At 45.2% G+C, this 27,774-nt stretch overlaps 1 protein-coding gene across 1 annotated transcript; it reads right to left on the bottom strand.

Moving 5' to 3' along the window:
• On the bottom strand, window positions 1-26,568 carry LOC137421878 (uncharacterized). Its single transcript, XM_068108366.2, has 5 exons — window positions 26,249-26,568; window positions 11,048-11,147; window positions 6,670-7,256; window positions 4,183-5,329; window positions 1-3,948 (listed from the first exon to the last, which is right to left on the bottom strand). Exons 1-5 carry the CDS (start codon window positions 26,306-26,308, stop codon window positions 3,782-3,784), a joined length of 2,061 nt encoding a protein of 686 aa, XP_067964467.2. The 5' UTR covers window positions 26,309-26,568; the 3' UTR covers window positions 1-3,781.
• Between the last annotated feature and the right edge of the window lie 1,206 nt (window positions 26,569-27,774).

Here is a 27,774-nt window from a genome sequence, read left to right as displayed (position 1 = left end):
TTTTCAAAAATGATTTTTTTAATTTCGAAGTGGAAATACTTCACAACATCAAGAAATATTTACAGTTGAACACATGCATGAAAAATAGGTGAAGATAAAACAAACAAGAAAACTCACAAAATGCAAACAGGCAAAAGCCTCAGTAAAAACAACTCGGGTTCGCCGAGGCCTTTAATGCCAGGCTTTAATTCCAGGCTATGTAATGGCGCTCTTGGACGAAGCGGACATTTTGAGAGCTATTTTGTTGTTGAAAACCCAATATTGCCACGAGGTCGCTCCATACATGCAGAAGCTCTTGCAATGTGTTCCGCACAATCGGAACCATATATAATACTCTGTAGCTGTGGTGGTAATTGCTTGATTGCAAATCTCTGACAAATTGCGCGGAAAGCAAGCTGATGGTCATCGACTGCCTAGAAAATAATTCGGGCCTAGTTGCGATCAGGCGGCAAGCTCGAAGGCGAGTGGCTACATGCCCAAAGCACAATCGACATTCGACACTATAATCGCCTATGGTGAAGCAGCAGGCTATTTATTTATTATTCTTCTTCTTGAAGGCACCTGCTGGCTGTTGCTGTTGGAAATTACATCAGAAATACCCATACCCACCTCCTCTAAAAAGTTTTGCTCCACAAATTGTGGAAGAAACATGGTGTTCCATAACAACAGCTCCGTTGTAATTGTTTCATCACATAGGCAGACTCTACCCTAAAGGTCAGACATCCCATAGAGTGTCCGCAAAGTACAAATCGAGAACCTGACAGTGATCCACCAGGGCTGTATCTAATGTGGAAGAAAAGGTCCGACACGAACGTGACGGGAGCTCGTGGGAAATCCCCCAGGATGAACATAGCCATGGAATCTATGAACATTTCGGCCTCCTCGGTCATTGTCGAGCAAGAGTCGGGCGTTATCAGGCCGAGGCAGTTGGGTAAAGCTCAGGATTTCATAACTAGAGAACGAGGCTAGGAAAGTGTTTCGCTGCGAATGCTGATAATAAAAAAAAAAAGACATGGCAAGAGTAAAAATGATCAGGGTCAGGTTCTAAATTCACTTTGTCCAACGACTACACTTTTCTGTATAATATTGTAGGTTGCATATTAATAACTACTTCAAAAAGCAACCGACTTCCCTTTCTCCGCCGTCACAGGCAGACACCAGTGCCCAAGAGGACTTAAAAAAAGTTTCCGACCATCTGCTTGAAATGATATTTGAAAAGATTCCTTCGCAGATTCAATTACATAAAGAGCAATCTCAGTAAAACGGCAACTTCAACTACTGCCAGAAGACTCCCTGGTGTTTGATAAAATGCAATTTCACGCTACAATCGAGTTCAATCAAAGCTGCAGGACCTGCGGTCCTATCATGGAGGGATAACAGCTTCACAAACCAAGCGGAACGCAAAACCGGCCCGGATCACGCTGTTCGCTCGACTCCTGGGCCCCAAGTACGATTTAATTCGGCCAACCTACACAAGCAGGGTTAACGATTCAAGATTGGCTCTGTTCCATCCGCGAAAACGTAACAGAGTCCTCCATATACAGTGGACCTGGTTATTATGATAAGACTTCAATGGCTACGCCAGCATGCTTTCCTCACATTACATCATTTCAGGTTCCGCAGGTAATTTACAGCATCCCAAAGACACAACATACCGAGTAACTTATACCACTGGTATCGGCCGTCGTAGCTGAGGGATGCAACATTTCCTAAAGTGACAGGGCAAAAAGGTCATCCTGAGGATGACCATCACAAACATTCAGGTCGTTGGCCCGCCACGATGCGATAAATCGAGGGCTTACATCGGGATGGGACAGCTGACTTTATAATTCGCTTAAAGTGATAACACATTTCTGAAAAAGTGACCATAAAAACGTCTTTTCATTTAAAATTCTCAAACTTATTTGTAGTTTTAGAACATCTATCTAAGATATAGATTTACTTCTACCCAGGACACCTTAAATCACCTGGAATGCCAGCATGAAAATATTTCCGGATAAAATTCATTTCACAACACTGCTGGTCTGCCGTAGCTTGATGCGGCTTTTTTATCTCAAGTAATGAGTGAGGATAAAGAAGAAGGGGTCGAGGGGGTCAGAGGGAGTAAAGGTGGGGTTGCGGGTTGAAACATCTGGTTCGAAATCCAATGTATAGGGATGTAGCAATGGGTGAATTGGATCAGATTGACAGTAATTATGACCGGAATAAAAAAAAATTAAAAAAAATAAACCTAAAATATTTGGAATATCCAATAGTGCAGTTTGGGGAGCAAGATAATAAAGTGATGTTCAATAAAACTCAATAATTACAATCATTCGAGAAACAGCGTATTGGTAAAAGCAAACTGGAATGAGAATCAAAAGCAGCAAAAAAATATCAGCGATTTCAACAGTCACGAGGATAAAAAGTGAATAAACGTCACTACACACAACTACAAGCATCACATTGACCTCTGACCACCCAGCTATAAACTGTCATCCTGGTGTTTCACAGGTAGGGCGATACATCTGTCCATCAGATGAACGTTAAAGATCTCGCTGGTGTCCTTCGCAAAAAGTAGGCGACTTATCTCCGGCATCCTCGCCAAATTACAAAATCCTGTTGTAACCTACAGGGGACGCTACATCAGCAGCACACCACGCCCCCAGCAAATGATGCCACCCGCAGCCTGCATATCAAAGAAGAAGAAGAGCTCTCACCGACACAGCCCGCATTGCTAAAACGGAATTGCTTGCCATGAGAAGTGGTGCAGAGAAGTTAACCGTACCAGCAGCACCAACAGTAGTACCTTCCGCTCGCTCCGAGAAGGCGGAGAACAATGTTTACAAACCAAGGTTATCATTAACTACTGACACCTGGCAGCCATACAGGATGATAGATCCAGCACTGGGTGAATTTCATTGCTTATTGTTGTGAACGACTTTGGAACTTTCGAGCGGCGTCAGATGTATTGAAATAGACTCAAATAAAATGTCGCAAAATCAAAAGCGATTAAGGGACATATAGTGGGTTCCTATAGAATAGATAAACCTGCTGGTGCGAATACCATATCCCCACAGGCGAGGAACCAATTCGAACCGGAAATGGAATCTGAAAACCGGAAGCAAATAAACAATATGGATGCCTGTGCGTTTCCGGGACCGCAGACGGGTTTCACAAACATTTCATAACTTTCATTTAGTGCAAGTAAAACGTTTAGTTTATCGTGTGCAAGTCCTCGTGTCGGATTGATGTCGGCGAAATGGCGCGTTAAAATAAAGAAGAAAAGAAGAGATCATGTTGTTTTGATGCTGCTGTATCTGTGTCCCCTGTTTTGACGTCTTTTGACGCTCCATGACAATGAAGCACGAAAGCAAAGTCAACAATTTCGACAACAATCGCACACTAAATCTAACGAACTATCCCGGGACGGGTTGCTAAGGAACATACACAAACAGAGAAAGGACATTTTGTTTTTCCAAACATTGATAAGATAGTCATGGCAGGAGGAAGTTGTTCCTTTTTTTGGCATTTCTTGTTATATAGTACACTTAAGTAGAAACCTGTCTTATCAAGTCAAAAACTTTTTGGGCAGAGGTCATGTACCATCATTGGGGAAGAGAAGGGGAGAGAACGTCTCACAGTTGAGCAAGAGAATGTCCCATAGTCATAGTCGGACAGGGTGAGAAGAAATGAAAGTGTCTGGAGCAGGAAATGGCATGGAGGTGGGGGTGGGGGAGCGGAGGGGAGAATTGCCTCATGGTGTCAGGAATTGGAGAAAGTAAAAGAAACGTCATGATATTTAGGCATAAATCTCTTGCGTTGGTGCCATCTGATAGTCTCCATTCGTCATGACACCTTTGGGTTCTAGGCCGTAGCTGCCACTGTCCTTCTTGCGTATACGATGAACCAGAAGTGCAACCAGTATCCCTGCCAAAAGTGCACCCACAATGCCACCACCGATCACCGCTATTGATCACATGCAGGGGGAGATTTTTGGGCAAAAGGAGGGAGGGCATGAGAACATTAAGCTTGATCAAAAGGTTAATAAATAATAAAATAAAAAAACAACAACAACATCCCAAAGCTCCACTCTAAAAACTTTAAGATTATTTCATCATGTTGTGAAAGGCTGATGCACATTTACATTTTTCTCCAAAATTATTCCTCTCGGCTGATCTACCTTTTCTCCTTTCCACTCACCTGCTACGATCTCCTTTTTGTCAAAGATGCTCTCGTTTGTTGGCACGTTTCTAATTCTCGAGTCCTTGACATTTCCAGATGTATCTGCATCAGCCTGAGTGGGAATCGACTTGTGAACCACCTCTTCACCTGGACGCTGGTTAATCACGTTAGGCAGAGTGATCGCCTTGATGACCTTTTCTTTCACTGTAAGCTGGCGTATCGTGTCAGGCAGAGTGGTGATTGGTGTGGTGATCTCCACTGGATGGTGAGGCACCGCATCAGGCAGAGTGGTAATTGGTGTGGTGATCTCCACTGGATGGTGAGGCACCACATCAGGCAGAGTGGTGATTGGTGTGGTGATCTCCACTGGATGGTGAGGCACCGCATCAGGCAGAGTGGTGATTGGTGTGGTGATCTCTACTGGATGGTGAGGCACCGCATCAGGCAGAGCGGTGATTGGTGTGGTGATCTCCACTGGATGGTGAGGCACCGCATCAGGCAGAGTGGTGATTGGTGTGGTGACCTCCATTGGATGGTGAGGCACCACATCAGGCAGAGTGGTGAATGGTGTGGTGATCTCCACTGGATGGTGAGGCACCGCATCAGGCAGAGTGGTGATTGGTGTGGTGATCTCTACTGGATGGTGAGGCACCGCATCAGGCAGAGCGGTGATTGGTGTGGTGATCTCCACTGGATGGTGAGGCACCGCATCAGGCAGAGTGGTGATTGGTGTGGTGACCTCCATTGGATGGTGAGGCATCGCATCAGGCAGAGTGGTGATCGCCTTGATGACCTCTTCTTCCACTGGAAGCTGGCGTATCGTATCAGGCAGAGTGTTGATTGGTGTGGTGATCTCCACTGGATGATGAGGCACCACACCAGGCAGAGTGTTGATTGGTGTGGTGATCTCCACTGGATGGTGAGGCACCACACCAGGCAGAGTGTTGATTGGTGTGGTGATCTCCACTGGATGATGAGGCACCACACCAGGCAGAGTGTTGATTGGTGTGGTGATCTCCACTGGATGATGAGGCACCACACCAGGCAGAGTGTTGATTGGTGTGGTGATCTCCACTGGATGGTGAGGCACCGCATCAGGCAGAGTGGTGAGCGGCAAGGCGGCCTCTTCCACTGGACGGTAGTGCACCTTTGCCATCTCATGCACCTGCACAGTTCACCAAAATCTTTAGATACTAATGTATAACAACACTTGGGATTGTTTGTCTCTCTACCAATCCCAACACACTGCCATCTACAGTATATCTGATCACTAAATGAAATTACAGAATGCTGTATTAAACAGATATAAGCCCGTCTGTAAATATAAATAAAACTAAAATTAAAAGAACTGAGAATCATGAGATTGTGATCAAATTTTTCACTGCACATATTTTGAAGAAAATAGGGGCAATACCCCTGGGTGCTCACCTGGTAGAATAAAGCAGTAGACTACACTGACTAAAGGTATTTTAAACCAATTTCAATGGTTGCTAGAAGACAGCGCAGCATGTACAATCATACTGACGTAATCATGAGATTTTAAACAAACAAACAAAAAAATACATATTTTTGGGGGCGAACCCCACTACCCACCTCCCCTTCCCCACTCCCCCCACCCCCATGTATACCTCCCCAGACTCCGATTTTTCAAATGCCTTGAAAAAACATTGGTACATCACGGGTGATGAAGGTTGTGATCAAGTTCCTCAAAATTGTGTGTGTAGTTTCAGAAGAAAAAGCAAATTCCTATTTTGGGGGGTCAAACCTGGATCCACTATGACCCCCAGTAAACCCCCTTACACCCCGATCTTTTTGAATGCCGTGAATAAACTTGAGTTGCAACATACCAAATATAATTTGTGCCACGTTTGGCCACGATCCCATTGGCGGTTTCAGAGAAGAAGTTGCAAGTGTTTACGGACTCATGGACTGACGATGCGCCGTCGCATAAGCTCGCCGGAACTATGTTCCAGATGAGCTAAAACGTACCATTTAGCAAGAAATGCATCTTTGTGCAACTTACAATCGTTTCTGTGAGGCGCAGGCTTGCTTTGCCCTTGCGCGTAAATGATTGGCATCGAAACGTTCCGTGTTCCGCAGCCAATCAGGGGGATTCGCAAAAGCAAGATGTGTCTGCCTCCACATAAATGATTGGGATATTCACTTCAGTTGTATTTGCTGCCATGGGGTGCATTTCTCAATGAGAAAAACATATTGCAGTCTGACATTTCTGTGTCTATTTCCCTGTGGCCTACACCATCGAAGTTAAATGCATGACTCTTCATGACAAGTACATGCAATCAGAGGTTCATGTCGTGAATTATTCGATCACAAATCCTTTCCTTTACAAAATCTTATGCTTCACAAAGAGTTTCAAAGAAACACCAGGTTTTCTTTACCTGCGGATTTTTGGTTCAGGTGGAATAAGTTTTCCCTTGCTCCATCCCTCCCTTGCCCAATTCCTCCTCTATGTGTTCTTTCTATTTTGAAATCATATGGACTAACCTGTACAGTTGTGGCTGCATCCACTGGTAGTCCATCATCTTCAGGTTCGAGTGTGGCACCACCTTTGGGCTTAGATGTGAGAGTAGAATCATCTTTGGGATTGAGGAAGAGGACGGCACCATCCTCAGGTGTGGAGGTGGAGGTGACTTCATCTTCTTGTCTTGAGTAAGCATAAATTTCAAATGGGAATTCTGCGGTGGCATCTTTTTTGGGGGTGGATGTGGGTTTTGTGGTGGAATAATGTGAGATTATGGGGGTGGAATCATCCCTGAATATGGGAGTCATTTCCTTCTCCGATTCCTCTTCCATGCCAGAATGCTGTCCTCTGATTGTTGAGGAAATCTTTTGTGTGTGACTGCTAGTCAAAGAGGGCAACACTTTGACACTGGTCAGTTTTGTTGTGCCCGGATTTACAGTTGTGGTGGATCTTATTTGCAGAGTTGTACTTGATGTTTTGACAATCATTGGAAACAATCGTGTGATGTGGTCGTTGTCTAAAGAACGTTGCCTTGTGGTCGCTGGCAAGTGCGTAGTGGGTATACTCCTTGCAGGTGAAGTCTTAGGCAGGATTTCTTCTGGAATTTCTCCTGTGAAAATATCGATGCCATTTCAAAATAATTAGTTTAACAACTCATTAATTTCCATTCTTTCATCAAATTAATTAAATGACAAATATTACGTATCAGTCACTTCTAACAATACGGATAATGTTCAACAGGTAAGATACTTCAATCTAACATGAAATGTATAATTCATTAACAATTGCAATATTGATGTCATCCTCCTGTTTACTCCATACACCATCCCTTTCCTCCAATCATACTCCTCCCCTTTCCTCCAATCATACTCCTCCCCTTTCCTCCAATCATACTCCTCCCCTTTCCTCCAATCATACTCCTCCCCTTTCCTCCAATCATACTCCTCCCCTTTCCTCCAATCATACACCATCTCTTCCCTCCAATCATACACCATCCCTTTCCTCCAATCATACACCATCCTTTTCCTCCAATCATACTCCTCCCCTTTTCCTCCAATCATACTCCTCCCCTTTTCTCCAATCATACGCCTCCCCTTTTCTCCAATCATCCTCCTCCCCTATTCTCCATACATACTCCTCCCCTTTTCTCCATACATACTCCTCCCCTTTTCTCCATACATACTCCTTCCATTTCCTGCAATCATACTCCTCCCCTTTTCTCCATACATACTCCTCCCCTTTTCTCCATACATACTCCTCTCCTTTTCTCCAATCATACTCCTTCCCTTTCCTGCAATCATACTCCTCCCCTTTTCTCCATACATACTCCTCCCCTTTTCTCCATACATACTCCTCCCCTTTTCTCCATACATACTCCTCTCCTTTTCTCCAATCATACTCCTTCCCTTTCCTGCAATCATACTGCTCCCCTTTCCTCCAATCATACTCCTCCCCTTTTCTCCAATCATACTCCTCCCCTTTTCTCCAATCATACTCCTCCCCTTTTCTCCAATCATACTCCTTCCCTTTCCTGCAATCATACAACCTCCCCTTTCCTCCAATCATACTCCTCCCCTTTTCTCCAATCATACTCCTCCCCTTTTCTCCAATCATACTCCTCCCCTTTTCTCCAATCATACTCCTTCCCTTTTCTCCAATCATACTCCTCCCCTTTTCTCCAATCATACTCCTTCCCTTTTCTCCAGTCATACTCCTCCCCTTTTCTCCAATCATACTCCTCCCCTTTTTTCCAATCATACTCCTTCCCTTTCCTGCAATCATACTCCTCCCCTTTCCTCCAATCATACTCCTCCCCTTTTCTCCAATCATACTCCTCCCCTTTTCTCCAATCATACTCCTCCCCTTTTCTCCAATCATACTCCTTCCTTTTCCTGCAATCATACTCCTCCCCTTTCCTCCAATCATACTCCTCCCCTTTCCTCCAATCATACTCCTCCCCTTTTCTCCAATCATACTCCTTCCCTTTTCTCCAATCATACTCCTCCCCTTTTCTCCAATCATACTCCTCCCCTTTTCTCCAATCATACTCCTTCCCTTTTCTCCAATCATACTCCTCCCCTTTTCTCCAATCATACTCCTCCCCTTTTCTCCAATCGTACTCCTTCCCTTTCCTGCAATCATACTCCTCCCCTTTCCTCCAATCATACTCCTCCCCTTTTCTCCAATCATACTCCTCCCCTTTTCTCCAATCATACTCCTCCCCTTTTCTCCAATCATACTCCTCCCCTTTTCTCCAATCATACTCCTCCCCTTTCCTCCAATCATACTCCTCCCCTTTCCTCCAATCATACTCCTCCCCTTTTCTCCAATCATACTCCTCCCCTTTTCTCCAATCATACTCCTCCCCTTTCCTCCAATCATACTCCTCCCCTTTTCTCCAATCATACTCCTTCCTTTTCCTCCAATCATACTCCTCCCCTTTCCTCCCCTTACACTTACATTCTTCCAAACCACTTTCCCTTCTTCCTTCTCCTTGCATACTACCTTACTCTCCTTCTCTCTCCTGTCATCCTTCCTTCACTTATTACTTTGCTCATGAAGCGAAAAGCAAGATGGAGCCATTCATTGGTTTACTTTCTCTGTCTGTCTGCAGATGTTAGTCTATGATTGAGGAACAACTTAATTTCATTTGAATGTTGTATTTTGAACTCTGTAAACCACAAATCGGAAAATGAACCTGAAGTTTAGCAGTACTTTGGCTCTGAACATGGCAAATTGCACGGAATCTTGTCCTGAGTGTTCATGTACAGAGAGGGGTTTTTTTGTCCATCTTCCTGTCTGACAATCAAACAAAATTGAAACTCATTCCATGTGGGAAACTTACTGTTTTTAGGAATGTCACAAAGGGCACAAACAACAGGTACGAATAACAAATTTAACGTGTTAAATAAGGCGGTGTAAAAGACGGTGCATCAAGTACGGTGACGGTGTAAACTTCCGAAAAAAAGGGTCGTTTCATTTTATTTTCTACATCCTGGAAAACCCTTGTTTCTTTTCAATTGAATTATATGCTGGAACACTGTAGAACACAAATTGCCTTGTTGGCATTCCAAAAAAACCTTCAGTTTTGATGTACTTGGACAAAATATTACGCCATTTTGCACCATCTCGACCAATCAAATTTGTCACTCACTCTCTCAACGTTGGGGAATATTGAGATTCAGACAAAATGGCGGCTTACAGGAAATATAGATCGTGCTCGGAAACGCAAAGCAAGAGTTTAGAAGACCCTTCCAATGTACGTTTTCTCAGGACCGCGCCGGATAAGGTGTTCTCCAAAACTCTCTAGTTCTCAATTTTTTTTTCTCTCAATTTAATTGCCCTTCCCCACTGCTTTCCCCACACTGAGTATACATAATAAATAGATGGTCCATTAATCGATTGTCTAAACACCTGTCGATTCAAGCCAATGGAAAGCGACCATACGAGATTCCTTTTCATTACGAAATGCCTACATAAGACAGGTGTTTGCAGTCTCCTATCTCCTAAACATGCTACAGGACGGTCATAAAGGGAAGGGAGATGGGAATAAGGACACAAAGTGGTCCAGTCGGTACTTTTGGGTGTCTTTCTCTGGACCGAACAGGAAATCTACGGGAAGTTACACATTTGGGAAGCTTCGGAAGGAATGGAATTCGTGCAATGAAAAATTGGATCGAATTAATGGAAGGATTGATTGTTAGCGCTGCCGCAACAATTCCCTGCATCACAGCAGCCTTTGATGTTCCTGCAACTCACAAACAGAACAGGTGCTTGGGATGGATTCTGCTTTCACACCAAAGGCCTACATGAGGCCCAAGTTGTTTATTCTTATCTAGCATATACTGTATTCTTTATTTGTTATTATCATGCGCCGCATGTGATGTAGTCTCAGGGACACAGGAGTTTTGGGAAAGCGAGCACAATGATGTAATCAAAGATGATGCATACCATGGAAAAGGTATGAAGAATGATGCAAAATTTGTAAATTCAATTGTCTGGGTTAAAAATGACTTTTGTGTTGGTGTTCAAATCCGGCTTAAAGCAGCGATGTTGTGGATTTGGATTCTCGGCTTCAAGAGGTTGAGGCGGCTTCGGGAGAACTGACGTCACAATCGGTTCGTCAGTAAAATAAAAAAAACCTGCTGGCTAATTAACGACCTTCAGGGTGGGGTCAATCTGCCTGCCCCACCCAGTCTGGTCTACATGTGACTGTCTGGACCCGACAGGCCCAGTCTGGTCCTTGGGGTCGACTCTCATTCCCTTCCCTTGTTACAGGAGGTCGCTCTGAATGATTATGGGCCTTACCCTTATCCTGTACTTAAAACGTTAAAAACAAAAGCACTTGGACAGGTGTACACAAAAAGCACACACACGCACACACACACACACATATATTACCGGAGCCAGAAAAAGTTCCCGAGCCAGAAAAGTCCTCATTTTCTCCCGATGACTCTTCATCAAAAAACGTGTCAGATTTTGACTCTGCCAGTGCCTGGGCCTGCAAAAGAAAACAGCAAACGGTACATGGAACCTCGAAATGCAGATAAACTACAATCACAACGCAGGAGGCCTTGTCACCTGTCAGCCTTGGCTTTGACTTTAAATTATTTGAAATCAGGTCGACCACCATCCCGGTTGTGCATAGCAAAGGCCTGCAGTATGATCTCATGATGTAGACCTTACCGCCACCACTATCAGTACCACCACTAAACTCTTTTCTTCTACCGGATCGTTATCCTACACCACCTCGGAACACCCACACAACCTCACCGTGAATGTAAACCAGGACAACAATTTTCCCACTTATCAACTTTTTGCAATCGCATTATACAGGAGCATGTAAATGGTCTGCCCTGCTGCCCCCCCCCCCCCCTCCATTAATTTCGTTTAAACGGTGTGTTTAATGCGTAAACACCGAGGCCCAAACAACCACAGTCGTTGTGCAGAAATTGCATCTACTTTGGGATCAACCCCCTCGGAAACGATCCCAACCACTTGACCCGCCTCGTCGGGCAGCAAAAGCCTTCCCAGGACGGGAGGCACGATAAGACCGAGCTATTAGGGAATGAGCACACGCAACGGTTACCGCCCACGATGAGCCACGGTGACTAACGTTGGGATTATGAGACGTAACGACTCGAACAACTCATCGCCTTCGGATTTCCCCTCGCCCTCGAAGGGAACTGGCAACAGGGCCCGACCTCACTTGAGCAACCGCGTCTTGTGACAGCCATCGCATCGCAAACAGCCAATCACAGGCTTAGATATGCAAGGGAAAATAAAGCGAATTTGTGACATGGATTAAATGATTCATCCACAGCAACCCATTATTTGGTGCGTAATCCCAGCTAAACGCGACTTCCAACATACGTTTCATCGCGCCAGGCGCCGCTTTTAAAATCACAAATACAAACTCACTTTCTCAAATTGCAACTATTGTCAAAAAGCCCCCAAAGGCATTTCCTGTTTGGCTCAAGCTGCTGTAAGTACGTGTATATTTCAAAACGTGTGAGCACAAGATGAATTGCTACAAAAGTTTACACTTCAAATGTTTTATCATTGTCAAAGTGAACAAACAAACACTGCAACTAGAACGGCACTCGGTAGAGAGAATATGTACCTCTGCCTGGTTGGCCATATCACTCAATGGGGAAGAATCACTGAAAAAAATTATACTGGCTGGATCCGGATCCAAAAATATTCACTAAAATTGAATCGATTTTTCCTTGTTACACACACAACCTCTCCACCAGGTTTCGTCCAAATCCGTCCATAACTTTTTGAGATATCCCGCAATGTATCGTTTTTGGCCCGATCTCCCAATGGTGAAGATTCACTTAAAATTAAATAATTCTCATATCCGAATCCATATTCAGATATTCACCAAAATCGAATCGATTCTTCCTTGTCACACACACAACCCACAACCTCTCCACCAAGTATCGTCCAAATCCGTCCATAACTTTTTGAGATATCCCGCAATGTATCGTTTTTGGCCCCATCTCCCAATGGTGAAGATTAACTTAAGATTAAATAATTCTCATATCCGAATCCCATATTCAGATCTTCACCAAAATTGAATCGATTCTTCCTTGTCAGACACCCAACCTCTCCACCAAGTTTCGTCCGAATCCGTCCATAACTTTTTGAGATATCCTGCTATGTATCATTTTTGGCCCGATCTCCCAATGGTGAAGAATCACTTAAGAAATTAAATAATTATCATATCCGAATCCATATTCAGATCTTCACCAAAATTGAATCGATTCTTCGTTGTCACACACACAACCTCTCCACCAGGTTTCGTCCAAATCTGTACATAACTTTTTGAGATATCCTGCTATGTATCGTTTTTGGCCCGAACTCCCAATGGTTAAGAATCACTTAAAAAAATTAAATAATTCTCATATCCGAATCCATATTCAGATATTCACTAAAATCGAATCGCTTCTTCCTTGGCACACACACAACCTCTCCACCAGGTTTCGTCCAAATCCGTCCATAACTTTTTGAGATATCCCGCAATGTATCGTTTTTGGCCCGATCTCCCAATGGTGAAGATTCACTTAAAATTAAATAATTCTCATATCCGAATCCATATTCAGATATTCACCAAAATCGAATCGATTCTTCCTTGTCACACACACAACCCACAACCTCTCCACCAAGTATCGTCCAAATCCGTCCATAACTTTTTGAGATATCCCGCAATGTATCGTTTTTGGCCCCATCTCCCAATGGTGAAGATTAACTTAAGATTAAATAATTCTCATATCCGAATCCCATATTCAGATCTTCACCAAAATTGAATCGATTCTTCCTTGTCACACACACAACCTCTCCACCAAGTTTCGGCCGAATCCGTCCATAACTTTTTGAGATATCCTGCTATGTATCATTTTTGGCCCGATCTCCCAATGGTGAAGAATCACTTAAGAAATTAAATAATTATCATATCCGAATCCATATTCAGATCTTCACCAAAATTGAATCGATTCTTCCTTGTCACACACACAACCTCTCCACCAGGTTTCGTCCAAATCCGTCCATAACTTTTTGAGATATCCTGCTATGTATCGTTTTTGGCCCGAACTCCCAATGGTTAAGAATCACTTTAAAAAATTAAATAATTCTCATATCCGAATCCATATTCAGATATTCACCAAAATCGAATCGCTTCTTCCTTGGCACACACACAACCTCTCCACCAGGTTTCGTCCAAATCCGTCCATAACTTTTTGAGTTATCTTCTTCACAAACAAACAGACAAACGGACAGACGGACAGACAGAGATGAAAACATAAGCTCCCTCCACCGTTGGTGGCGGAGGTAACAAATCCGTTTCATCCGAATAATAACTTGTTCTGGGATTCCAATGACTATGTTAGGAGAACTTTGGGTAAAGACCATCGTACACAGTTGCATACTCGAACGTGGTGGAACTACCGTAGGTAGTAGTGCGGTGTTCGATGACAGCCCGGTGGCCAGAGACCGCGAAGCGCACGAGGATAATTGTGGAAATCGGTCTTGGGCATTTAAAGAGCCACGCGAAGGGAATGAAGTTAATCAATGCGTCTGCTACGGTCTGATTGATCGATCGGCCTTGTCGAGTCTAGAGCCGAGGCTCGGCTAGATTATTATTTGCCTGCTCAGCATCTCCATGACCGCACTCTGAGAGTACTCGCACTTCGCAGGTGGGAGGGTGTTGCCCATCGGGCAGAGTTTGCCGAGCCGAGTCATTCCGGGGGTGTTTGGAGATTGGAATTTCTGAACATTGGCAAGTTCCGCGCTCTCCCAAGCCGCAACATGTTCTCCCACACCCTCCTAATGGCACCATCACCTCACGTCACGTCACGTCCGGCCAAAATGAGTCAGGTTTGCGGTGGGTTTGATTCGGTGTATCAGACGGAGTGAATCAGATCAAGTGAGCGCCGCAGCAAAATTACTCCTTCCTGAATTGGCCTGCGGTGTTAGGCCCAAAGGAAAATGAGGCTTTGTTGGGCCAGGTAGCAAAATTACTCCTTCCTGAATTGGCCTGCGGTGTTAGGCCCAAAGGAAAATGAGGCTTTGTTGGGCCAGGCAGCAAAATTACTCCTTCCTGAATTGGCCTGCGGTGTTAGGCCCAAAGGAAAATGAGGCTTTGTTGGGCCAGGTAGCAAAATTACTCCTTCCTGAATTGGCCTGCGGTGTTAGGCCCAAAGGAAAATGAGGCTTTGTTGGGCCAGGCAGCAAAATTACTCCTTCCTGAATTGGCCTGCGGTGTTAGGCCCAAAGGAAAATGAGGCTTTGTTGGGCCAGGTAGAAAAATTACTCCTTCCTGAATTGGCCTGCGGTGTTAGGCCCAAAGGAAAATGAGGCTTTGTTGGGCCAGGTAGCAAAATTACTCCTTCCTGAATTGGCCTGCGGTGTTAGGCCCAAAGGAAAATGAGGCTTTGTTGGGCCAGGTAGCATGTTAACAAATCATTGAGGTAAGCAAAAGCGATGGAAATAGGAAAAATTCTTATAAAAACACCCACACAAACAACTTGGTCATATAGACAACTATCGGGGACGCCTCTTCGTGGTGGTTGTACCCCCCAATGCAAGTCGGGACCAAATCTTCCCTATTCTTCCCTGCTGCCCGGATTCGTCATGGCAGCGCGGTCACGGTCAGAGTGCTGATCGGTCGCCTGTCCCTTTTGTCTCTTTGTCTAACTCTGTCGTGGCCCTGACTTCGTGAAGGTGGAGGTACACCATCCTCTTAGTGGGGGATCTCCGGGTTGCTCCTGCGAGATCGATCGGCTGTCTCCGTGCCACTGGCTTGTTTGAGAGAACTGTCTGAGGCCATACAACAACAACAACAACAACAACAACAACAACAACAACAACAACTTGGTCTTATAGTGCTCTCATCTGAAGCCCTGATGGTTCATGATGCAGGTAACCCATGCTTAAATCCCATATATACCATAATCTGTGTTTTGCCACAATCTACAGAAACGTTTGTCCTGCATGTGGTACATGTTGAAGCTCCTCCAAGAAGCCATTTTGGAGGCCGGACTAGATATTGAAGTTCCATTGCTCACTCTTCATAAGGATAAATGGAGCATTTCGTCTCTCCTGTTTGGTACCAAGTTGTTGTCCATCGACTATTCATCCCGTAACAAGATGTTTCAGCAAACACTCAACTGAACGAAATAAATGCATAATGCCCAAATCATCTCGAGTGCTCTCAACAACAACAACAACAACAACAACAACAACAACAACATGCATTTTAAAGGCCATTTTCCCTACTAGAGCGGGGGTTAGCCTTAAATGTTATCTCGAGTGCTCTCAATAAAACAAAATGTTCGTCTAAAAAAAGGGGGAAAAACCTGAAATGTAAAGACAATCATGTTGATGGCCGTTAGCAATTAGCTGGAGTCAATTAAGCCGTGAAGCTTTAATTAGCTTCACGCTCGGGTATATTACTGCTCGATAACCTCACCATCGGCAGTTCATATGAGAATTTTATTATTATTACTATTAGAATTGTTAATATTATTATATCAAACTTCTTTCGTTTTGGAGCACTTCCATTTCAAATTGGGAATTGTGTATCAAATCGAGCTAATATTCATGATACAATGTTGAACAAAAAAGAGGAAATTTACGAATAACAAACTAATTTAGTTTACCCGAGAAGCTTTGACTCACAAACTATAAGAACAGGGTCAAAGACCACGCATGAGGGAGGCAGAGATGAAAAGGAAATGAAAAAAGATGGAGGAAAGAAACTTGAAAGAGGTGCTGATACTTGAGGTCCCCTGCGTTTTGGGTGGTATGAAGAATACATCAGTGTCACATGAAAGGTAAATCCTGAACGGGTTTTTGAAATATCACGTAGACATGCCAAAAACCTTTAAAGCAACTTATACACACCTATTCAGATAGTTGCCATGGCAACAGAATTCAGCCAATCACAGCCGTGATCTACTCAGGTTGAGACCGTCATGAGGAATAGATGTCTGCAAGATGGAAGCGAATTGTTGAACGGTTTTTGAAATATCGCGCTCACAAAATTACATCGACAGGTGATCGATCGGACTGAGCTCATTTGAATGACCCCGGACTGGTCAGAGCGGCGGTGGACTAAAGTCAGATGTAGACGCGAGTGAGAGAAACATTTCCACTCAAAAGGGCCACCAATCAAAAGGGCCACCACTCAAAAGGGCCACCACTCAAAAGGGCCACCACTCAAAAGGGCCATCACTCAAAAGGGCCATCACTCAAAAGGACCACCAATCAAAAGGACCACCAATCAAAAGGGCCACCAATCAAAAGGGCTACCAATCAAAAGGGCCACCAATCAAAAGGGCCACCACTTAAAAGGGCCATCACTCAAAAGGACCACCAATCAAAAGGGCCACCAATCAAAAGGGCACCACTCAAAAGGGCTACCAATCAAAAGGGCACCACTCAAAAGGGCCACCACTCAAAAAGGCCACCAATCAAAAGGACCACCACTCAAAAGGGCCACCACTCAAAAGGGCCACCAATCAAAAGGACCACCAATCAAAAGGGCTACCAATCAAAAGGGCCACCAATCAAAAGGGCCACCAATCAAAAGGGCCACCACTCAAAAGGGCCACCACTCAAAAAGGCCACCAATCAAAAGGACCACCACTCAAAAGGGCCACCACTCAAAAGGGCCACCAATCAAAAGGGCCACCACTCAAAAGGGCCACCAATCAAAAGGGGCAGTTGGCTGTTTTATCCATTTGCCACTGCACGTCAGCTTGGAAGAGGCAACACATGACGGTTGATACATCCCGAAAGGAGTGAAGAAGATTTTTGCAGTTAAGATCCATTTTGCATGGAATAATGCATCAGGAAACTAAAATGAGAAACTGCACAAAATAAAAAACACATAAAAATTCAAAGGATGAACAAAGTAATTTATACAAAACTACGGTGTGATATTACGGCCCCGAAGGATTTTCTTGTTTACCTACACTTGTTACTTTACACACTCGCACACCTCCACAGCTCATTTATTTACACATCCTATTATAGTCCAGATTTCTGTCCCATTATATTTGTTGGTGGGAAGCAGCCATGATACTGATCCGGATGGATTATCCTTTTCAAGCACAGCACAGGATCTTTGATATCCTCATAACTGGTGACAGGACAGCAGGCTTAATGTTCTTACAAAAGGCAGCATGTTACACTGATGGAGTAAAGGAATATGGGTCAAGAGAGGAAGGGAAGAATATAGTGGATTTACAAATTATAGAAGGGATAGAACCACCTTCAGAGGCTATTTTTCCCCCACAGAGCAGGGGTTGGCCTTTTTCGGGCACCATGGTCCCCTTTTTGAAGCAATGATTTATGGCCGGATGCTCTTCCTGCCGCCAACCCTGTTAGTCTCCTCTTGCGACACACAGGGAATTACCAGTGAACTGGTGCTCAATTTGCCGACCTCGGAAGGATGACAGGATGAGTCAACCTTCCCCTGGCGTTAATTGAGCGATGACCGGGATTCGAGCCCAGGATCCGAGGATCCCAAGCCGGCACCCTAACCGCTTAGCCAACACCAGGCTCCATATAGAAAGAAAAGGTAAACAGGATATTCTTAACCAAAAATAATCAAATCATAAAGAGATTTGAAAAGTTCCTTCAGCTATTCAAGGAAGTTATCAAGGAATAATCAGCTGGGCTCCGTCTATCACCGACGTTTCGTCCCTTCAAACTCAGAAGCTCTCTGAACACCAGGTCCACAAGCTCAGTTGCGGCTGAAGGTCATCCAATCAGAGAGAGGGAGATATAGTAGATAGGAAGTCAAAGGTGAGTGCAAAAGTGTAGGACTGATTAATCCAAGAGCGAGGGAGAATAAATAAATGAATGAGTAAGAACCACCCAATGCGCATCACGGTAGAGTGACAGTTGTGTGTTGTGTTGGGTTATTTCACGCTTTGTTATCGCCTGACAAATATGACGGCAGGATCGGGCAGAAGGAGATCAGGAAATCTCTCAGGACCACCGCATAAGAAGGCAGAAGCAGTGGAGATGGTCTTTGCCCGAGGGCCTCTCAGAACAAGCTTCCCATCAAGGACCTTCTTCGGAAAGTCCCCAGCTCATGGTGTTTGAACGATCCCAATGCAGGACACCAGTCAGATCTCATTTATTTATTCCCATTAAGATGCTCCACCGAAAATGGAGTCTTCGCCGTACTTGGTTCCTGGAATTGTAAACAACAGCAGCGCAGTGTTCGGCGGAGTCTCCGAAGCGAAATTCAATCACTTCAATCAGCAGCAGCAAATGACATGGATAAAAAGCATGTCCATGATGGGATGCCAACTATAGGGGTCTAAACAAGTTGACACCTTTCCAGAGAGTGCACACCTGAAATCATAAACAACTAAAGTAACATTCATACCGATGGCATATTTAATTATTTGGATTCATACTTATGATTATTAAGAGATGCTTTATCAATTTTTATTCTCCCTAGCTTTGCGCAACCACTCCGGTAATAAACAACGACCACCCACCTTCGGTTAGCGTAGGTCTTAGGATAGCGTAGGTCTTAGAGGTATGCGCACTCACCTGCAAGCTGTCTACCCTGTGTTAGAATCCAGGCCTACCTATAAACTATCACCCTAGTGTTTGGCAGGCAGGGCGAGGCATCAATGCGTGAGTTGTCCATCTGATGGACATTAGGCCTGAGGACCCGTCTCCTACCAGCACTGGTACAACACTGGTACAACCTACTCATGCACCACCAATGGTACGACGGAGGACCCGTCTCCTACCAGCACTGGCACTGGTCTCCTACCAGCACTGGTACGACACTGGTACTACCTACCAGCATTGGCACTGGTCTCCTATCAGCACTGGTACGACACTGGTACTACCTACCAGCACTGGCACTGCTCTCCTATCAGCACTGGTACAACACTGGTACGACCTACCAGCACTGGCACTGGTCTCCTACCAGCACTGGTACGACCTACCAGCATTGACACTGGTCTCCTACCAGCACTGGTACGACACTGGTACTACCTACCAGCACTGGTACGACACTGGTACTACCTACCAGCATTGGCACTGGTCTCCCACCAGCACTGGTACGACCTACCAGCATTGACACTGGTCTCCTACCAGCACTGGTACGACACTGGTACTACCTACCAGCACTGGTACGACACTGGTACTACCTACCAGCATTGGCACTGGTCTCCCACCAGCACTGGTACGACATTGGTACTACCTACCAGCACTGGTACGACACTGGTACGACCTACCAGCACTGGCACTGGTCTCCTACCAGCACTGGTACTACCTACCAGCACTGGCACTGGTCTCCTACCAGCACTGGTACGACCTACCAGCACTGGCACAAGTCTCCTACCAGCACTGGGGCATTGGTGGACGGTAAAGATCCCTCGGTGTCCTTCGTGAAGGGTAGGCGGGTTATGGCCACCAACATGTACAAATTCCAAATTCCTGTCCTGACGGCGATAATAATAATATTATTATCTATATTTTAAATACGAATTGAATTGTCATTATTATGCTCTCATTGGGACCATCGTTGCGATTCAATTTCAAACAGCATAATATAGTCATTCCAGGTACAGCCAATCAATGAATTGAATTCAAACGGCAACACAGCTAAAGCAGGTGCTCGGAGTAGCCGAGCATTTGTCATTTGGGAATCGTGGAATTAAATTCTTCTCTTGGCCATGTGCAAGCGCCACTTGCTATTTGCGAGAAATCCCATGGGGTCTCTGGAGGTCCTGTGCATGTGCCACGTCCTTTGAAGTCTCAACAAAACGTGCCGACCAGATGGAAAAAAACCTTTAATTATAACTAGAGGATAAATAAACACGGGGGCTGCGAGGAGAGATTCTTGCCGACTGCATCAGGAGGTCCCTCGTCGAGTGGACGTGGAGACCGACTGAGAATTCTGATCAGGCAAAGCTCCAGATGGCCCTTCAGCCTCTGCGTTTTCGACGCATATTGATGGTTTCTGAACACGTGATCGCCAAACCCCTTTGTTTGAAGCCCCATCACTCCTTGAACCATATTTTGCATTTTCTCCAAGCCCTGCAGCAATCTGAGCTTTCAAAACCATCCAAAGAACACACCTGAAATCAAAATGATGACCTTAGGTGTGCAGTGAAAGCATTGAGCAAATGACACGAGCCAATATAGATATAGTTGTTGGTGTAAGAGACCAAGATGCTTTGTACAATGGTACAGGTCAGTGGGTTCTGTAGGGAGTTTAGCAAGGTCAGGTAGGCTCTCATGGCTGAATGGGTAGCAATGATGGCCAATTGTCGGCAAACCCGAGAGAGCGAAAGGGACGAGTGACTGATGGCAGACAGCGACTGTATCACTGTATCAGTACAATCAGAGTACGACGTCAGCCTAACACGGCCTGGGTGGAACTGCTCATAAAATGAATGGACCAGCTCCAGACAGTTTGATGCACGACTACTCAACAACAATTCATGGACGTATGAGATCACCAAACGCAACCGCAATGTTGGCATATTGATTATGATAAAAATGGAAATCGGTCCGTGTATTACCAAGGATGACAACCAACCAGGTAATAGTGTGCAAGTCATGCTATCAAGCCAAAGCTTTATACATGTGTCTCTGCCTTAAGGCCTCATCAGGAAGACAGATTTGGCTTAAATGCTGAGCTTGCCAGGCAGGCAACCTGGAGACAGAGACAGAGAGAGAGAGAGAGAGCGAGGGGGGGGGGGAGACAGGGGGGATAGGGCGAGAGGGGGGGATAGGGCGAGAGGAGGGATAGGGTGAGAGAGAGCGAGAGAGAGAGAGAGAGAGAGAGAGGGTGAGAGAGTGGGTGAGAGAGTGGGTGAGAGAGAGTGAAAGAGTGGGCGAGAGAGAGGGTGAGAGTGGGCGAGGGAGAGGGTGAGAGTGGGCGAGAAAGAGGGTGAGAGAGTGGGCGAGAGAGAGGGTGAGAGTGGGTGAGAGAGAAGGTGAGAGTGGGTGAGAGAGAAGGTGAGAGTGGGCGAGAGAGTAGGTGAGAGTGGGCGAGAGAGAGGGTGAGAGTGGGCGAGAGAGAGGGTGAGAGGGGGCGAGAGAGAGGGTGAGAGTGGGCGAGAGAGAGGGTGAGAGTGGGCAAGAGAGAGGGTGAGAGTGAGCGAGAGAGAGGGTGAGAGAGTGGGCGAGAGAGAGGGTGAGAGTGGGCGAGAGAGTAGGTGAGAGTGGGTGAGAGAGTGGGCGAGTGCGAGGGTGAGAGAGTGGGCGAGAGAGTGGGTGAGAGAGTGGGCGAGAGCAGGAAAGATCATTTACAATTCCCAAAACAACAACACCCAAAGTGGTCGTGTTCAAGCCTGTGTTTTAGCCACCACCAACTGTCCTGTACATGCTTTGTTCTTGCACCAGTGTGTCGCTACTCGTATTATCGTACAAGTTCCATGTGTACACTGTACAATAAGTGAATTTTGTGAGATAAAAACAAACAAACAATGATTGGTTACAAAGACCTGGGAAAGAATGCGTTTGGCATTTGCGGAGATTCAATGGTGCAAGTTTGTTTAGTACAAAAAGAGTTCGTACTTTGATAGCGCACTGGAATACGAGTTATCATCCAAAAAATACAGAGAAACATTAACATCTTATCAGAGCATCTCATTCACAAACAAAAACATTGGACAAAAGCCAGGTGCGAAGCAGCAGGCAAACAAAGCACCACCATCCTTACGGGAAGCCAAAAGCAAAGACTTTCGAGGGGAATTAGCGATAGCAACAGGAGAAGGGATTTGCATAAAGACAAAAGGAAGAAAACAAAGGGAATGAAACGAGGGAATGCAAAGAAAGATATTCGATATGAAGACCGACAATTTGTTTTTAAGTTGGATCGTTATAAATCCAAGCCAGACAATCATCTTGAGCACCTGCAAATGGCTAAGGATAAAGGTAAACAACTGGCCCCAAGTCTCTACACCTGCATCTCTTCCTGGCGGGATACAGGTAACAAGTGGTCTAGTCTTCTTGGTGGTTCCTTCACACTACCTTGCTATCTCTGCGTGTGGTTGCTGGCTGGGCAGAAGCTTCTGCATCATAAACGAATTGGCCAGGTAGTTTACAGGTTTCATGGGAATGTCCACGTTTGGGTACGAAGGGGAAACGAACACGTCTCTTTTTTTGGAAAAGACGAAGAATTAATAAATTTTGAGATCAAATTTCACTATTTCACTGCGTTATGACGCTCGTCACCACCTAGACAAAGCACCGCGGCTCGACTTTGGGCCCACAAGCCGGGACAGGTTTGCTAACCACATCTTAGGCAAGCACGAGGCGCGCCCCGAATTCCGAGCAACCTGGGCCACGCATCGCGGTCACGTAGCGAGGAGTTTCCCGCAGGACAGTTCAGAGGTGTTGAGCGTGAAGTGGAGGTGGCGGTCCTGCGAACACAAGGAGCCACTCCCACGGTCTTCGACGTCGTTGAGAAACTCAATGTCCTTCACCAAGATCTAATTCTTCTTTGAAGACCATAAATACCAGCGGTATCGTTTGGTACCTTTTATGCCCCACTTCGGCGCGAGAACAAAATGGTATTGCAGGTGAATACAAATCAAACTCCTCGGTCTCATAAAAAGGTTATTATATGATAAATAAATCATCATTTCCTCTTACCGAATCAGTTTTTCAATGGTCCAGTGATTTCACCATCAGCTTTGATTAAAACCTCTTTTTATAAAAATTTTGTCCTTCCAATTATCATCGTTAACAGTAATTGTTGTTGTACTCCCTAGGATGTGGGATCTCACTATAAACCTCCATTCTGGTGATGCACAGCCATTGCATCGTCACATCATACCCTCCTATCAAAAATGGCATTGGGCAGGTGGGACGTCCGCTTGCAGCTGCCAGAGGACATTTTATTCACTTAAAACCCCAATGTATGTTTCGGAACAACGCCAGGTGTCCGCCGAATGGGAGGAAAGGTATATTTAAATTTTTATATTTTATCGTGCAAAGCTCTGTTTATTTATTTATTTACCTTAAAGCCACAACAAATAAATTAAGGTAATGTCATTATCTCGGCCACCAAAGGTGGATGGAGGTTATGTTTTCACCCCTGTCTGTCTGTCTGTCTGTCTGTTTGTACGTTTGTCTGGATGTCTGTCCGTTTGTGAACAAAATATCTCAAAAAGTTGTGCACGTATTCGGACGAAATTTGGCAGAGATATAACGTATGTGACAAGGACGAAATGATTCGATTTTGGTGAACATCCGGATTCGGATCCGGCTACTAGAATGTTTAAAGTGATTCTTCACCATTGTGAGATGGGGCCAAAAACGATACATAGCAGGATATCTCAAAAAGTTGTGGACAGATTTGGACGAGACTTGGTGGACCGGTTGGTTGTCTGACAAGGACGATTCGATTCGATTTGGGCGAAGATCTGATTATGGATTCGGATGTGAGAATTATTTAATTTATAAGTGATTCTTCACCATTGGGAGATGGGGCCAAAAACGATACATAGCAAGATATCTCAAAAAGTTGTGGACAGATTTGGACGAAAGTTGGTGGACAGGTTGGGTGTCTGACAAGGACAAATAGATTCGACTTTGGTGAAGATCTGAATATGGATTTGGACAGAAGAGTTATTTAATTTTTAAGTGATTCTTCACCATTGGGAGATGGGGCCAAAAACGATACATAGCAGGATATCTCAAAAAGTTATGGACGGATTTGGATGAAACTTGTTGAACCAGTTGAGTGTCTGACAAGGAAGAATCGATTCAATTTTGGGAAGATCCGGATCCGGATCCAGCTAGTATAATTTTTTAAGTGATTCTTCACCATTGAGTGATATGGCCAACCAGGCGGAGGTATGCTCTCAACTGAGTGCCGTTCTAGTTTTACCTTTATACCTCCTTTCTGCAGTATTATTGTAATTATATAGTCATAATCCTTTTCGCTCTATGACCTCGTGCTGGGTGAACAGGTAGGAAAGTGGGACAGGTGCGAATGGTACGAACGTACTCGGACATGGGGCGGGTTGTGTTGTCGTTGCACCGAGCACGACACCAATGGGGTCCTCGGAGCTCCGACACGCAAAGGCCGAGGATTTAGGGATTCCAACCGGACGGTCTGGGTGTCGGCGCTGAGCGGCCCCTATTAGTGGCAAACCTGCTATTACAGGGCTCTTCGAGCCGCAGGAATCCGCTAGGCACAAATTGGGGCAGATTAAAAAGCCATTACAGATCTTACATGATGGTCCCAAGCATCGGGTTTTGCTACAATTGCTCAGGGTCGCCAGAGACCGTTAAGGTGATTGGTAGCATCGTCTCCTTCAATTTGGCCGGTTCTGCATTCAATCAAATTCCACGACCTCTGCCGCCTGATGTACTGACAGCAGTGTGGGGTGCATCATGGAGTATACTGTCTTTGAGAGTGTATGTTAATCCGGCTGTCTCATCTGGTTGTACTCAATTTGAGGAATGGGGTGGGGGAGGTAGAGGGCTCTTGACGTCCCATTGTGCCCCAGTTAGTTTGTTTGGTATTCCCATCTGAGAGCATCATGATGATCTGAGGTTAAAATCCCATGTACTATGAGATTTATATGAAATCAATTGACGTCTCGGTGGCATTTTGTTACGTGTGACAATTATGTATATATATATATATATATATATATATATATATATATATATATATATATATATATATATATATATATAATATATATATATATATATATATATATATATATATATATATATATATATATATAATATATATATATATATATATATATATATATATATATATATATAATATATATAATATATATATATATATATATATATATATATATATATATATATATATATATATATATATATATATATATATATATATATATGTATGAATATAGCTCCATACTGGCAAATGGCAAGTCCTTTGGAGGATTCACGAGTCGAGTGAGGATGTCCACTTCCCAAAGCGTGCCGAGACCAGGGCCCGTCGTGCAGGTTACCTTGCGGTCCGAGTCACAGCCCCAATCGCCAGTGGACATGGCGCGTTTACGCGTGAATTCTGAGGATATTCGGAGGAAACGGCTTCGCTGCGGAATGAATTCAGGATTGGAGCGACGAAGGCAACGAGATCGATCTACACAATGTAAACTACATCGACTCAATCGGGTCCGCGCAGCTGGGAAAATAAATAAATCGCAAAATGAAGGATCACGTCTTTGTGCCCCATTTCTCGTATGGACCATGGAGTCCTGAGATTCATGGAGCTGAAACGTCCGTGCGGTTTCGGATCAACGAGGGGGGGTAGGATCGCGGTCGGAAGGTCTTCGTGGTGTCGGAGCGCGAGCGCAGACCCCCCCAATCCCAGGATCCAGGAACTCGCCGCGCGCGCACGGGAATTCGGGTCATGCAGCTCGCGCATTGTCGACCGTGAGTGACCCCCATGGTGCACCTGGACCTGCGGACGCCACATTAGAAACGAGACCATCGAGCGATCGGAGCAAAGCGACCTCTATGGTAGAGAAACGTCGGAGCGACCGCACTCGGACAATGAGGACACAAAACCCGGGACGAAAGGAGGAATTAGCCCACGGCACTGACCAGGAGCACGGTGAGCAAGCACAGCACCGCGAAAAGAGGTTTCATCCCGAGCGATGTCATCCCGACGTCGTCTGTCCCACGCGGCGACTCCTGGAGCGTGTCCCTCTCCGCGCAGCAATTCGTCCCGCGCTCCGCACTCCCAGACAGCAGGAGATCAAAGAAAGGAGAATAAAGAAATAAAACTCCTTGCCGCGAAACCGGCGTTTCGGACTCAGAAGGGATTAAAACAAATAAAATGAGGTGCAGCTAGGAGCAAACTCAAGCACGACCCTTGCTGCAGCAACTCCGAACTCGCACCGCCTCTGAGCATTCCCTCCAATGCATCACTTTTAGTAGGGTCGGGGTTATCGCACCCACCGCTCCTCCCTGTTATGTCATTTCCTGGGGGGCCGCGCTTTCCCGACCCGTGAACCTCGTGAGGTCGGTCTCCACTCGCTATCAATGAATGAGAGGCGGTGACGACGGGGACGTGGCCACACCCCATTCCGTGACGCCCCGCCCATTAACCACGCCCACCTTCATTACGAATCATCCTGATGACAGAATGATCAATCCTCCATGATTTCTCCAAAAGTAGGTATTTTTCACAAAGCGCAAACACCGATATGAAAATAAAAACAAGGGCGAAAGGTGAAGGTCGAATCGACTGCCGAGGTGTCCCGGCACCACCTGACAACAGACTTTGTAAACTGTTCAAACAATTCAAAGAAACGTCTGCAGAGTCGAAATGGGTCCTGATGTAACTTCGACGCACGAGTGGACTTTGCCCCGTGGACGCCGGTGTCTGACAAGACAGGGCGGCGCTTTCAGGAGATAGGAGCCAGGGCAGGAACACGACGATCCGAACAATCCACAACATCCCCGGGAAATCTCGAGCCCCAATGACGAGCGCCGACCCTTGCTTTGCTTTCTGCAAGGGAGTCAACCACATCAACTTTATCACCTCATTTAAATATCTGTAAACAAAAGGTGGGCGTGGCTACGGTGGTTAAGGCATCATTTAAATATCTGTAAACAAAAGGTGGGCGTGGCTACGGCGGTTTAGGCGTCATTTAAATATCTGTAAACAAAAGGTGGGCGTGGCTGCGGCGGTTAAGGTGTCATTTAAATATTTGCAAACAAAAGGTGGGCGTGGCTGTGGCGGGTAAGGCGATCCACGTGACATCCACGTGCGTTTCCTGTGCAGGTTGGAATCCCGCCCACTGCAAGTTATTAGCAGGAAAAAAAAGAAAAATTCAAACAATATCTGAACGTGACAAGGTTTTCACCAAACTATAGTTCATATTCGGGCTACATTTAAATCCTTGTTTGCCCGAAATGTAATTGTGCCGAAGGATTTGTCATCTTGTTTATATTTCTAATTGTGGAGTCAAAGTTCGATGAGAACCGGAAGCGACTCTATTTTTAGACATAGATCGATGATTATGGAAGACGAAGACAATGAATCGATGAAGGGGGTCACACACTGACCTCAGAATGGTTGGGGTCACACTGATTTCATAATGGTGGGGATGGGGTGAATATGG

The sequence above is a fragment of the Myxine glutinosa genome, chromosome 2 (genome assembly GCF_964187855.1).
Source record: "Myxine glutinosa chromosome 2, kmMyxGlut1.1, whole genome shotgun sequence".
In the NCBI taxonomy this organism is placed as follows: domain Eukaryota; kingdom Metazoa; phylum Chordata; class Myxini; order Myxiniformes; family Myxinidae; genus Myxine; species Myxine glutinosa.
The sequence above is the reverse complement of the archived record's forward strand: the minus strand, read 5'-3'. Positions and strand labels throughout refer to the sequence as shown.